The sequence below is a fragment of the Squalius cephalus genome (genome assembly GCF_949319135.1).
Source record: "Squalius cephalus genome assembly, chromosome: 2".
NCBI classification, from domain to species: domain Eukaryota; kingdom Metazoa; phylum Chordata; class Actinopteri; order Cypriniformes; family Leuciscidae; genus Squalius; species Squalius cephalus.
Window position 1 is genome coordinate 6,937,222 of NC_137123.1, and position 15,367 is coordinate 6,952,588.

General features: G+C 38.9%; 1 protein-coding gene across 1 annotated transcript; it reads right to left on the reverse strand.

The window, feature by feature from the left end:
• Nucleotides 1-549: 549 nt before the first annotated feature.
• Nucleotides 550-2,906, reverse strand: LOC307154801 (polymeric immunoglobulin receptor-like; the record flags this gene model as incomplete). Its single annotated transcript, XM_079864891.1, has 5 exons — nt 550-836; nt 1,495-1,782; nt 1,859-2,176; nt 2,259-2,561; nt 2,639-2,906. The coding sequence occupies 5 exons, from the start codon at nt 2,904-2,906 to the stop codon at nt 550-552; spliced, it is 1,464 nt and encodes a 487-aa protein (XP_079721017.1).
• Nucleotides 2,907-15,367: the final 12,461 nt, after the last annotated feature.

The following is a 15,367-nucleotide window of genomic DNA, read 5'->3' on the forward strand; positions in this document are numbered from 1 at the left end:
TAAATAAGAAACAATAACAAAATTATATATATAACATTATATATATACACAAAAAGTCTCTTGTATGTACAAATCTAAAGCAGATCAAACACAATCAATATTCAGAGAGATAAGAAAGAGAAAACAGTAAACCAAACCAAGCTGCTATTAAAGAACCTTTATTAACAAACGTGTCTCTGCATTTGGACTGGAAACTTGACAGTATTTTCTAGAAGTGTCACTTAGGTGATGTATTTCCTGTTTTATTCACACCCTCAGATAAACTGAGATGACAAACTCTTTACACACACCAATAAACCTCTGACACAACTGCTATTTTAAACATGTGAAAGAAGAAACATGAGCAGAATTTATAAAGTGTCTCACAATTCAACAGTCTGAACTGAACGACCCTGTCAATTAAACATCTCTTTAACACTAAATTATGGATTAATTACATTTTCATTTAAACCTTGAACATAAGCGTAAATACAAAAAATATATACATCATAGTCTATTTGTTTAAATACTGGTGTAATGTGTGCTGATCTGTGATCTGTTATAGGTCAGTTAGTTGAGTCTCATGCGGTGATTGACCGTGGCGTAATCAGAGTAAAGCTCGTTCTTACTGACAGTGACTGAAGCTTCACTGAGAGACTCTTCATGCTTCTGGAAACTGACAGACGCGTACAGGAGCTCATCAGAGAGGATTGTGGGTAACTGTGCAGTAGACTGAACTGAAGTGTGTGTGTGTGCGTCACCTCGTCTCTCTTGTCTTAATTTACACACAGTCAGAGTGAATCCACCAATCAGCAGCAGAATCACACACACACAAATAATGATGATCATGGAGGAATCTGAAAATAAAACACAAACACATACTAGTGTTAATTAACATTAACACTTTAGGAAATATGTTTGATTGACTATTGATTGATCGAATGAAACTAAATTATGGGAAAAATTTGCACATTTGAATCCCTCTTCTGCAGTCTTACACATACAATATGTTCTTCATAATATTAATTCATTTATAATATAATTAATATAATTCAAAATATAATTCATTTTATAATATTTCTCTTTTAATTTATTTTATAACTGTTTTACTTTTTCTTGCTTTTGTGATTATTTTAATTCCTTTCTGTAAACACGTTGAATTGCCATAGTGTATGAAATGTGCAATATAAATAAACTTGCCTTGCCTCTGAGTCTCATGTGTCTCACTGTGGGTTTCCTGAATAAAGACCGTTAATGATTCAGAGCTAAACTAAACTGAGACTCTGAACCTTCAGCTCATTTCTGTGGTTTTGGCGTGAAATGAAAACACTCTATTCACCACAAACACTAAACACCTCCTGCACTCATGAGCAATGCCACAAAATGAGCTAAATAGAGGAATTGTATGAAATTATTGTATATGAGATTACCAGGAATCACGAAAACACACAAACTGAGCGAATGCCAGAAAATAGTGTTCATATTTGACAATGCAAATAAAATAAACTCTCTTACCTTTATTCTTATCATTGTTGACGTTTAAATGCACTTTAGTGATGATGTGAGATCCACACCAGTATATCCCAGAATCCTCTTCTCTCAGATCAGTGATGTTTACAGTAAAGACTCCAGTAGAAGCTTCATCACTGAAAGAGAATCGATCATCTCTGATCGTCTCCAATGAAACTCCATCCTTCACACACATGGAGGGTTCATGTGCTTTGCAGAAGCATTTCTGATGTTCATCATGATGTTTGCACTGGATTGACACGTCGTCTCCTTCATACTTAGTCAAGTTCAGCTCTGGAAATATTAGAAATATAAGAACATCAATTCACAGTCATAGTTTCACATATTCAGATGTATAAACCTTCCTCACCCTCGTTCATGATGACGATCAGATGAGTGTAAAGATAATTCACGTCTCTCTCTAATGTCACTGCACACCAGTATTTCCCAGCATCCTCTGCTGTCAGTCCAGTGATGGTCCCAGTGAAGACACTTGCAGTGACGTCATCATTCAGAGTCAATCTGTCAGTCTTGGTCTCTTTCTCTTCTCTCACAGTCTCATTGAGAGTATTTCTATCTCTAGTGGAGCACTTCCCCTTACAGAGAGACTTTGACTTTGATTTATAGATTGAATCATAAGGGCAGAAGATCTCAGCAGATTCTCCTTCACGTCTCACTACTGGAGCCACTGCAAACAAACACAGACATTTAACACACATGATTCTGAATATACTGTATTTACAGCACTGAAATCATCTGAATTCACTCACTGAAGAGGTCGAGCTGAATTTTGGTGGTCAGGGAGATGAAAGTCAAATGTGTGTCTCTGGTTTCTGCTCCACACCAGTAAACTCCAGCATCTCTCACGCTCACATTACTGATGCTCACTGTAAAAACTCTCTCTTCATTTCTCTCAGATGAAGGACTCATTTCTGTCACTGCAGATGTGCTGATGTTCTGACAGATGTGATCATCATCCTCTTTGCAGAAATGAACTTTATGTTCCTCTGGGATCTGACAGGTGATGCTGACTTCTTCACCAAGATGAGCAGATTCATTCACAAATGTTGCATCTGTAATCCAAAATAAATTGCATAAAATCTGAACCAATACTTTGAACATGCAAGATAAAGTATTTCTGGTTCCTCACCGTCTCTGACGTCCAGCTGAAGTTCAGTGAAGCTCTCAGTATAGTGAGACACATTCACTCCACATCTGTATGTTCCTGCATCTGCAGCTTTCAGCTCTCTAAAAAACACCATCAAGACTCCTGCTCTGGTGTCGTCATATAAAGAAACATCTCCATTCTCCATCCATTCATCCTGAACTCCTGGATTCTTCCTCTCTGAACATCCATCTGATTCTTTACAGATGTATTTTGGCTTGGTTTTGTGTTGAGGATGTTCACACTTGATCATCATACGACCTCCTGAGTGACCAGTCGCTCTAGACACGCCCACTTTAGCTGTCAATCACAAATATCACTTCTAATAAATTCTGCCGCAAACACAGATTGTAGAAACTTAAAACATGTAGTTGATTAACAGTTGTTTAACTTACTAATAACATGCAGATGAACAGTATTAATAATGGAGTAACTGTATGAGTGACTGTAGACTGAAACTCCACATAAATAAACTCCTCCATCATCTGGAGTCACAGCAGAAATGATCACAGTCATGAATTGTTGATCTTTACTATCAGTCATACTGAACCTCTTGTTCTTTTTCCATGTGCTGTTTATAATCTCATCGATAGAGTCTTTTTCTTCTTTAAAGATCCTCTTGGCATCATGAATATGATTCTGTGAATATTCACAACTGAAAATGGCAGTTCTTCCCTTCTTCACTTCCACTCTCTTTGCCATGTTACAGCATGGATCTGTCATTTACACACAATAGAGCATTTCTTTAATAATGTGCATTTGAGATATTTTGTTTAGTAGTTTAGAGAAGGGTGCTGGGCTGAACATGCGGTTAACTGGGATGACCACATCCTCTTAAAACAACTATTTCTAAATCAACTCAAATGTCCATGATCTGGGCTGCAAACACACTTCAAAATAGCGGTGGGGATTCTCCCAAGGGGAAGAGCTTATGGAAGTTTGCAAGTGTATGTCTAAATGTGGAGTTGAGTGCAGCCCTGCCTTAGCTCTCTATAGTCGTCACACATTCTATTAGGGATGAGTTACGATTTTTGATGATTCGATTAGTTGATTTAATTTCGAATAGGTTGTGCAATTATTGTCTAAAGAAAATCCCCATGTTTTCGGTGCTGATGCGGTGGTGACATGTTCATGTAACCAGAGGGTAGCACTGCCAATAACGCACCTAAAAGCTGTCAATCAACTCTCAGACAACAGAAGAAGAACACATCGTCTCACACCAGAGCATGTAAGCGGAGTGGTAATATTTCCTCCAGAGCAGAGAGTTCAATAAAGCACAAAACATCAGCCAAAAGAGGATTTTTGTCAGCTAAGTTAACTGGTTTAGTTCTCATGTCTTAACGCAGTTAATGCATTAAATTATCTCACAGTGAACAATGCTATTTTTACAGCATTTATACAACTAGATTAATATTAGTTTCTACATATACTTCCAGAAATACAATTTCAAAATGTATAAATTAGCATCTTCCTTTATTAATCAATGGATGATCTTGTTTGTTATTCTCTATTATTGTATTCCATCATTCTCCATGGATGATTTGTTTTTGCAGATATTGATTGTTATTGGAAAAAGACCTTCCAGAATCAACAAGACTTCCTCCAGAATATCCAGTGACACTAAAGCATCCCACTCAACAGACAAATCATCTTTTCATTTGTTGAGTTTCATATTTTTCAATAGTGTTTTAATTGATTAAATCATCAATTACAGAAGAAGCAGTAATTTGTCAGTTATTAAAACAGACATGTTGATCAATGCAGAAATGTTCTCCATAAACACCTGCAAAAGCTGATAAAACACCAACTTAAAGAAAGTCAAGGGTCAAGAGCCCAACTAAAGCAAACACCGATCTCCATGATGGTGACCTCAAACAAAACATTTTCAATAAGACATCAATATCTAAACCTCTGTTAATTCTCAATAACATCTTCTGTAGACGTGTGACAGAAATAAAGTCAGTCTGGTTAGTAATAAGTGAAGCTGGTAATGCTGTTTGTGGAGATGTTTAATCAGATCTTGAGAGAGTTAATGTCTTTTATCTTCAGTTCATCTAAGGCTGTGTCTGAATAAAGTTGTAGTTTGTGTTCTTATTACTCTTTTGAAAGATGATTGAAAGAATGTTTCAGGAACATCACACTGACCTTTAAATAACATTCTAGTAACATTAAGGAAAATGGACATTTTATGTTCTTGGAATGTTAGAAATCAATGTTCCTATAATGTTGAATTTTAAATCAAAATTAAGTTGAAAGAATGTTTGAGGAACATTATACCTTTTAAAACATGTTCCTCTAACATCAAGAAAACAGCATCATTACTGCAGTGATGAAAGAGAAAAGCTCTGACCTGAGATCAGGGAGAAAGTGAAGAAGATGAGGAGGATCTTCATTGTGAGTTGAGTTCAGTCTTCTTTATGCTGAATGTTCTCTGTGTGAATCTCTCTGTCTCTACATCTGTCTGCTTTAGTTCCTTCCTCTTTCTTCAGCTCTTTATCAGTAATGATCAGCTTTACTGGCTCCTCCCACCATCAGCACTGACTGAATATTACATTAATCACACTGAAAGAGCGCCACCTAGTGGAGGATACAGTGTCTGATACTGAGAGCTCATACAGGCTTCATCTTCTCTATAGAAGGACAAATGACACTGAACATAATTAATCTGCATTATTCAAATCTTCCTCTAGAGGGCGACAGTATATTTATGTACAGTGTCTACATGTGTCTATAGGTGTCTACTTACAAGGGTCAGTGCGACAGCAAACATTTATAGAGCGACTGTAAGAAAAATTATATTTCTTTTCTTTTTTTTTTTTTTCTCTATGTTTTGGAAGACATGAAGTTTTTTTTTTTATTAACCAATTTACCACAGAATTCCTCAAGTACACCATTAGCTTGCATATAAATATAATATTTTTATGAAAAAAAATCACTTTAATGATGATCTAAATTAAATATGAGTGGCTTCTGGATATTGATCTAGGTCAGGGATGGGCAACTTAGGTCCTGGAGGGCCACTGTCCTACAGAGTTTAGCTCCAACCCTGAAAAAATCACCTGCCTGTAACTTTCTAGTAATCCTGAGGACTTTGAGCTTGTTCAGGTGTGTTTGATTAGGGTTGAAGCAAAACTCTGAAGGACAGTGGCCCTCCAGGACCGAAGTTGCCCATCCTTGATCTTGGTGTTAGAGGCTGATTTCTGCTGGTCAGAAAAAGGCCTGTATGATTTAGTTATAGAAATAGTGTTGTGACCATATATATCCAGCAGAGGGCCATAGAGATCCATCATTGTTTTTCTTTTTTTTCTTTTCTGGATGTGACCAACTGCTTCTATCAAAACGTTTTTGATATACACTAAAACACACACACACACACACACACACACACACACAAACTTTAAAGAGGTTGTATTCACAAAACATTTTATTAGATCAACCAAATGTAAAAAGTGATTAAGTTTAGAATAATACATTATTTTTAAAATTATGTAAATAAAACCAATAGCAATAAGCAGAACTGTGTGTTTGTGCGTGTGTGCATCAGTGCATGTGTGTTTTTGTGTGTTTGTTATATTATAGAAACAACATATAGTTCAAAATATACCACAAAACATAATTCACACATCAGGAAATGTTGAGATACAAAGGCTGATCAACTCAGAGAACATCTTGAGTGAATTCATGTCTTTATTATCAGTATTAATCAGTAACACACGATAATGAACCTCATTGTTCTCGCACGTCAAGCTAACTTGCTTGAGCTTCCATTTACTACAACTGATGTGTGAGTTTATAAACGTTTATAAGTGAATAAAAGCCTAAATTAAATCTGTTCATCATATAAAGTGATCGAGTCTCTTACAATTTTTTACTAAACCGCTCAATTCATATGAATTAGTTTTACGATCTCTTTATTAACTTTTTGAAGCATCACAGTGTTAGTGGCATATGTCAATGGAGAGACAGAAATCGCTCAGATTTTAGTTAAAATATTTTCATTTGTGTTCTAAAATGAACGAAAGTCTTTCCGGTGTGGAACGACATGAGGGTGAGTAATTAATGACAGAATTTTCCTTTTTGGGTGAAATAACCCTTTTAAATACACAAACTGGAGAAACATTGAAATGCTGAGACTTGTTTTCATCTACTTCCATTGCTGCATCAAATCTTCCCCTAGAGGGTGAAAGTATAATTTTCATGTAAGTTCACTCCCTAGAGCCTGTATAAAAAAACATTGAAATGCAAAAAAAAATAAAAAAAAATAAATAAAATTGGGGGTTCTTACCATTTTTATCACTTGTAAGAAACATTAACATATTTTTAGGAGGACACATACCACATCTGGATTTGTTTGGATACTGTATGCATAAAGACAATAATAATATGAAGGTTTGATGTGGATTCAGCAGCTCGGACAGCAGCTGTCACAGGAACATCAGCATCACTGATGACAGCTGAACTTGAGTTCTGTGTCAACTACCACACAACACAATTACATAAAACCAAGAAATGTCATGTTTAGTCATTGGAATTACAATAACAATAGAACATGAACTTCTATCTGCCACTAGATGGAGCCAGAGGGTTCAATAAGAGCACTGTGTGTGTGTTTACTGGAGGTGCTGTACATCTATAATAATGCAATGGTGAACATCACAAACACTAGAGAGATTCTCCAGAGGTTTTCACAGCATCTTTTCATAGACTTTAAATGGGGGGTGAAATGCTCATTTTCACTCAATCTCCTGTTAATCTTGAGTACCTATAGAGTAGTATTGCATCCTTCATATCTCCAAAAAGTCTTTAGTTTTATTATATTTATAAAAGAAAGATAGGCTGTACCGAGTCTTTCCGGAAAAAAACGAGCGGCTGGAGGCGGGCCGTGTGGGCGAAGCTAAAGCTGTGCTAACGCGCCGAGCTAACAACACAGAGACATTTGAAGCAGTTTTACTCACCGCCTGCGACCGCGAACCTTTATCATTGTGACTGCTCGATCCTTAAGCATTAGACGATCTGCAAATCCGTCGATCTGGGCTTTGTTTATAAAACAATCATCGTCGAAATGCAGGGAACAAACAGTCTTGCACAAAAACAAACTCCATCCACTGGTCCCTTAATGCTGGGTTCTTTAGGAATCTGTGCAGGGTTGTCTTGCCCTGGCAACCAAAAACCCACTTCTTTGGTGACATTGACTTCCAAAAGCTGAGCAGAGCGCTTTGATGAGGTAACGTACTGCTTTCGCTCTCTTCTCTCTCTGTCTGGTCTACGAGTGCGCGCGCGCCCGCAGAGAAGTGCCCTTAGGACCCATATAAGGAAATTCCGCCCCAGCTGACGTCACGAAGACCCATTCTCGGAAAAAACTTTCCGAAACTTGTGACAAACCGGAAGGACAATTTTTGGCACAGAAATTAATTTTTGAAACTTTGTCCATGTTTAGCATGGGAATCCAACTCTTTAACAGTGTAAAAAAAACTCAGTATGCATGAAATAGCATTTCACCCCCCCCCCCCCCTTTAAAAAAGTTCAATGCCTTTATTGTCTCCTTAAATCACACTATCCCTCAATGAATTTGATATGTTTTATATTCTGAAAGGCTGCAGTTTGATTAGTAAAACTACATTTGATATAAACCGATTGTACGTTTACCCAATTTTACCATGAAGAACTGGCAACCACTCCATTGCATTGTGGGAGAGTTTTGCACAAGCACATTATTCTCACTATGTATACACTGCATACTTAGGCATGTCTATAATTTATCTTAGTTAGATGTTGTTTGAGTTTGTAAAGATATTTTAGTGATTCGCGAGCCTCAGCGCAACCGTCATCCTTACGCTTCGTTGTGTGCAATCGCAAGTCTTCTGAAGACATAAAACAGATCTGTGTGAAGAACATTTCTAAATTTAACTGATTAATCACAGAAAATCTTCCTTCTCTCTGAACTGCCTGTTCACATGACGATCCATATAAGGATAAAGGGGAGGAGTCAAAACTGTGCTTAAACCTCATTGGCTCTGGCGTGTATGTTGTTGTTATATTTGAATATTTACAATATAAATAAGAACTGAAGGTTGGATGTGCCAACTGTGGAGGAGATTCTCAGATTCAGAGTCAGTAACAGAGTCAGACGCACATGTAAATGCTACTCATCACTTCATCCACCGCGTACGATAATGAAGCTGTTTTTTAAAGGTCCCGTTCTTCGTGATCCCATGTTTCAAACTTTAGTTAGTGTGTAATGTTGCTGTTAGAGCATAAATAATATCTGTAAAATTATAAAGCTCAAAGTTCAATGCCAGGCGAGATATTTTATTTAACAGAAGTCGCCTACAATGAACGGCTCGTTTGGACTACATCCCTCTACTTCCTGCTTTAATGACGTCACTAGAACCGTTTCTTGACTAACCTCCGCCCACAGGAATGCTCCCTCATCTCTACCGAAATTTGTTTATGTACTTGCGCATTTCTAATAACTTACTGTGTTTACTCAGCTCTTACGGTGATTTTCTGAAGTAAAACTGACGCTTCATCTTTTGTGTGATGTACAAGAAACTTTATTAAACTCATCAGTATATGTTTGATCATCGTTTAGACAGCAGACTTGTAGGCTGTTAATAATGGATACATACAAGCAGATGACAAATACGTTATAATAACCGTAATTAAACTACTAAACCATACCTGTTTCATCTCTATACAGCACTCTGACTCTGTAGGCATTATTGTCCGACTCGAAATGAACGCCGTTACTGAGAGTTTCTGATATTATCATCATTCCGTGAGATGAAATTATCCTGAGAGACTGAGCGCGAGCTCATGAAGCTCCGCCCCCTGGGTCGTCCAGCAGCAGCTTATTTGCATTTAAAGGGCACACACTAAAACAGCGCGTTTTTCTGAGCCTCAAAAAATGACAATTTAAACATGCTGTAAAAAATGATCTGTTGGGTATTTTGAGCTGAAACTTCACATACACACTCTGGGGACATCAGAGACTTATTTTACATCTTGTGAAAAGGGGCATAATACGGGACCTTTAACTCCATTAACTCCTGCTGGTAGATGTCATATTTACTCCATTAACCCCTGCTGGTAGATGTCATATTAAAGGTCCCGTTCTTCGTGATCCCATGTTTCAAACTTTAGTTAGTGTGTAATGTTGTTGTTAGAGTATAAATAATATCTGTAAAATTATAATGCTCAAAGTTCAATGCCAAGCGAGATATTTTATTTAACAGAAGTCGACTACAATGAACGGCTCGTTTGGACTACATCCCTCTACTTCCTGCTTTAATGACGTCACTAGAACCGTTTTTTGACTAACCTCCGCCCACAGGAATGCTCCCTCAACTCTACCGAAATTCGTTTATGTACTTGTCACGGGTGACAAAAGCGCTATCGAGCGGAACCCCCCTCATGAGCCATGCGTTTCCAGGGGGAACGATTTGTGGGCAACACATCCTACTCCGGTTCCGGGAGTGGTGGGAATTTTGCCCGGCCTGATTGACGCTGATGCACTGCAGGTGCGAGAGAGAGAGACACAGCCTCCACATAGGCTTTCCGCCTGACAAATCAAAGATAAAAGAGCCATTGAGAGAAGCATGGTGGTTGTTCTTGTTCGTCGTGGTCGTTGTTGGTTCGTGGAAGTGATCGGGGTGAGAAGGTCTCCTGTTGAAGTGGTCTATATTGAGAGTTAAAATCGGCTGTGGTGAAGCCTCGTTGGGGAAGACCTGCACATTGAAGTCTGCTGGACTGATTGAATGATTGGATCTGTGCTGAGGAAAGGAAGAGAAAGATAAGTGAACTGATTTCATTTTACAAACAATTGAAAAGCTTGAAGAGGATGCAGAGAACGTAGATCTGACGGTTGGGAAAGTTATGTGGTTCAGAGTGTGTTGAAGAGGAACCAAAGATCGAGTATCCTTCACGGGAGTGTAATGAAAGGATTGAGGTCTCTGATCAGCCTTATTGTGTGAGTGAATTGCAGTGCTTTTGCCTTATTGATACACATTAATGCATTGCTGTGGATTTGAAGTGAACACATGTGCGGTGTGCTTTTGCTGAGAAGTAGCTTCAACTTCTGCACGCGCCTTTGTGAAAAGTGATGATATCTGCTCTCTGCTCTGCTCTCTGCTATTAACCTTTTCTCTGCCTGAGCCCGGTGAGTGTACAGATACACTGGTGAAGTACTATTAAACTCTTCTCTGCTGAGCCCTGTGAGTGTACAGACATACTGGTGAAGTGCCATCAACCTTTTCTCTGCCTGAGCCCGGTGAGTGTACAGACATACTGGTGAAGTGCCATCAACCTCTTCTCTGCCTGAGCTCTGCAGCATTACTGGTGAAAAGAGTTTCTGAATCATTGTCCCATCACTGTACACCGACGAAAGTATCCTGTACTGAGAAGAACTCTTATCCTTTCTGCTCAATGTCTGAGTCTGGAAGTACGCAGCATCACTGGTGAAGTAAGCTTTTAAGCCACTGACTCATTATTGTGCACCGACGAAAGTATCCTGTACTGAGAAGAATCCTTACCTTTCTACTCAATGTCTGAGTCTGGAAGTACGCAGCATCGCTGGTGAGCCACTGACTCATTATTGTGCACCGACGAAAGTATCCTGTACTGAGAAGAATCCTTACCTTTCTACTTACTGTACAAGTCTTGAAGTCTGCAGCCTTACTGGTGAAAAGAGTTTCTGAATCATTGTCCCATCACACTGTGCGCCGACGAAAGTATCCTGTAATGAGAAGAATCCTTACCTTCCTACTTACCGTTGATCCCCGAAGAATGCAGCATCGCTGGTAAAGTAAGCTTTTAAACCACTCTCACTATTGTGCACCGACGAAAGTACTTTGTACTGAGAAGAATCCTTACCTTCCTACTTACTGACCGAGTCCTGAGGAAGACAGCATTGCTGACGAAGTAAGCTCTTGAGTCATTGTCCCTCTACTGTGCACCGACGAGAGTTCCCCATGACGACGAAGGCCTAGAAGACATTGAATTCAATTAAGATTTGTGCCCTTTTTATATCTTGTGCTAAATAAAGATTATTATTATTCTTTGGAACTTATCTTGTGTCTGTGTCGTCCATCTGTTGCGGACCTGTGGTGTCGGCTCCTCGCGGTGGTGTGGTGTTTTCAAGTCCGGGGCGGCGGGTCATCCATCCGAGGTCCGCCCCGGTGACATACTTGCGCACTTCTAATAACTTACTGTGTTTACTCAGCTCTTACGGTGATTTTCTGAAGTAAAACTGACGCTTCATCTTTTGTGTGATGTACAATAAACTTTATTAAACTCATCAGTATATGTTTGATCATTATTCAGACAGCAGACTTGTAGGCTATTAATAAATAATGGATACATACAAGCAGATGACAAATACGTTATAATAACCGTAATTAAACTACTAAACTATACCTGTTCCATATCCATACAGCACTCTGACTCTGTAGGCATTATTGTCCGACTCGAAATGAACACCGTTACTGAGAGTTTCTGATATTATCATCATTCCGTGAGGTGAAATTGTCCTGACAGACTGACCCCGGATTTCCACCAACTGCGGAACGGCTGCGGATCGGCTCCGCTGCGTGTCGGCTCCGTACTCCGTCGTCCGTTCAATACCCACCAGGTCCGGATTTGTTGCGGAACGGCTGTGTCCATGACTGACAGCTGAAGTCACGAGGACCCACGAGATCTCGCTAATTCACGTATGATCGCGCGATATATAGTTTCTATAAACAGAACGTTATGAGGAATGGTATATTATGACGTTTTCAAGGTGTAGTGTAGGGAAATATGATCCGCCATGATCACGGTGTATTTTATTTAGAAAATTAACCGGATCTTTTATTTTGTTTTGGTTTGTTCTGTTTTTTTGCTCGACTTCCTGTCCTGCGCACTCTGCCCTGTAGTGCTGCGGAGCTCTCCGGCATCCGGCAAAAATAGAAGCTCTGCGTATCTGCTCCGGAGGGCTGCGGATCGCCAGAGTCGGAACGCAGCCGTTCCGCAGTCAGTGAAAATACACACATTGACTTTAATGGAAACCTATTGACTCCACAGCCGTTCCGCAGTTGGTGGAAATTGGGGGTGAGCGCGAGCTCGTGAGGCTCCGCCCCCTGTGCCGTGCAGCAGCACCTCATTTGCATTTAAAGGGCACACACTAAAACAGCGCGTTTTTCTGTGCCCCAAAAAATGACAATTTAAACATGCTGTAAAAAATGATCTGTTGGGTATTTTGAGCTGAAACTTCACATACACACTCTGGGGACATCAGAGACTTATTTTACGTCTTGTGAAAAGGGGCATAATCACGGAATAGAGGCGAACACCGACGTAAAACAAGTGAGGTTGAGAAGTTTGACTTTTACCATTTGACAAATATGCAACTTATTAGCTAAAATAGTGTTATGAGTCGGTGTCGTGGAAGTGGTGGCAAACACTGAGTGACAACGAGAGAAGATCCAAGTGCAGTTTATAACACAATCCAAAGTCGTGGTCCACTAAGCAGGCAGAAGGTCAGAGAACAGAAATCAGTCCAAACAAACAAATCCAGAGAGCAAGACATGAACGAGAAATCCAGGACACGGCAGAATTCAAAAACCAGGAAAATAGAAAACAGAAAACGCTCAGTAATGCAGTGAACCACGATACAAGACTTCACGATGAGACAAACAACAGAACAGGGTTATATAGGAAGAGACACATGGATAAAGAGGTGATGGGAAACAGCTGCACATGATTACACAGATGACAGACAAAGCATTGTGGGAAATGATGTGTGTAGAGTCAGTGGTAAGAGCGCCCTCTGCTGGCGTTCAAGAGCACTCGCAGCTTAACGCCAAATAGTGTGAGAAATAGTTTTGAGCCTCTGCTTCCTCTATTATTTCAGATAACCTGGAAGAGCTGAGATATAACAATATTTATTTTTTCATATATTACAAATATATTTTAAATTAATTAATAAGTCATATATTAAAAATTGTGAAATCACACAAATCATTTGTTGATCATAAACGTTTTTACAGTCTTTTCCTCAATTCATCACTTTCAGTAAATGTTGTAGGTGAATTACTGAATGATCAGCTGTTAGTCTTTATTATCTTCTGTTCATCTTGTGTCTCTCTGTTCAGTCTCATGTGTCTCTCTGTGGGTTTCCTGAGTAAGTGTGTTTAATTAAACTGAACTGAGACCCTCAACCTTCATATGTTTTCTGTGGCTTTGAGCTGGACGGAAAAAACTGTCTGTTCATCACACAAACACACACACAAACACCTCCAGTGTTCATGAGAAACTTTAAGACTAAAAATGGGCTTTCTTTGCAACAATAATGTGTTTTGGGAAACACTGTTAAAAGACCATAAATTAACATAAAAAGTCAAGAGACAAAGTACCCAACTAAAGGCAACACTGTTCACTATAATGGTGATGTTTTTGATGGAGCTTTTAACACATCAACATCTAAACTGTTAATTCTCAATAAGATCTTCTGTAGACGTCTGCCAGAAATAAAGTCAGTCTGGTCAGTAATAAGTGAAGCTGGTAATGCTGTTTGTGGAGTTGTTTAATCTTCACAGAGTGGGATCATATGTTCTCTGAGCAGTGTTGATTTAACTCTGGGGATTTTTCTGTGTGGATTATAAAGCTTGGAAGAGCCAGAATATTCTTTAATAATCGATTGTGTTTGGTTGAAAGAAGTAAGTCATATACACCTCGGATGACTTGAGGGTGAGTAAATTATGGAATAATTTTCATTTTTGGGTGAACTAACCCTTTTATAAATAATCTTTCTCATGATCTCCCTGTAACTAGTATCTCGTGTACAAACCTAAAGCAGATCAAAGAAAAGAATCAATATTCAGAGAGATGAGAAAGAGTCCTTTAACAGCTTTGAACATATTCTCATGTTTCATGCGTCTCATCATAAAGGTGTTTTAAACTTGTGTCCGTTTAAGAGCTGCTATTAAAGAGGTTTTATGTGTCAAACGATGCATTTAAATGTACGTGTCTCTGCATTTGGAGTGGAAACTTCACAGTATTTTCTAGAAGCATCACTTAGGTGTTGTGTTTCCTGTTTTATTCACACCCTCAGATAAACTGAGATGACAAACTCTTTACACACACCAATAAACCTCTGACACAACTGCTATTTTAAACATGTGAAAGAAGAAACATGAGCAGTAGAACTTTAAAGTGTGTCATGATTCAACAGTCTTGATCAATAAAACGATTGTATCAATGAATTGTAAACATAAGCAAATACTGGTGTAATGTGTGCTGATCTGTGATCTGTTATAAGCGAGTTAGTTGAGTCTCATGCGGTGATTGACCGTGGCGTAATCAGAGTAAAGCTCGTTCTTACTGACAGTGACTGAAGCTTCACTGAGAGACTCTTCGTGCTTCTGGAAACTGACAGACGCGTACAGGAGCCCAGCAGAGGGGATTGTGGGTAGTTCATCATGACTGTTAATCTGAGCTGATCCAGGATCTGAGAGAGAATCACGTCTGCTGTCTGCACATGATGACTGAACAGGAAAAATAGAGAGAAAATGTACAACAAAAGGAGAAAACATCACATAAGCACAACATATGTACAAACACACACACACACATACACACACACACACACACACACACACACTGTGACTCACCAATGTATTTTTCTCCCTCTTTCTCTTTTCTGATGTCGAGGTTCTTCCTAATTACCCAAAACAAAAT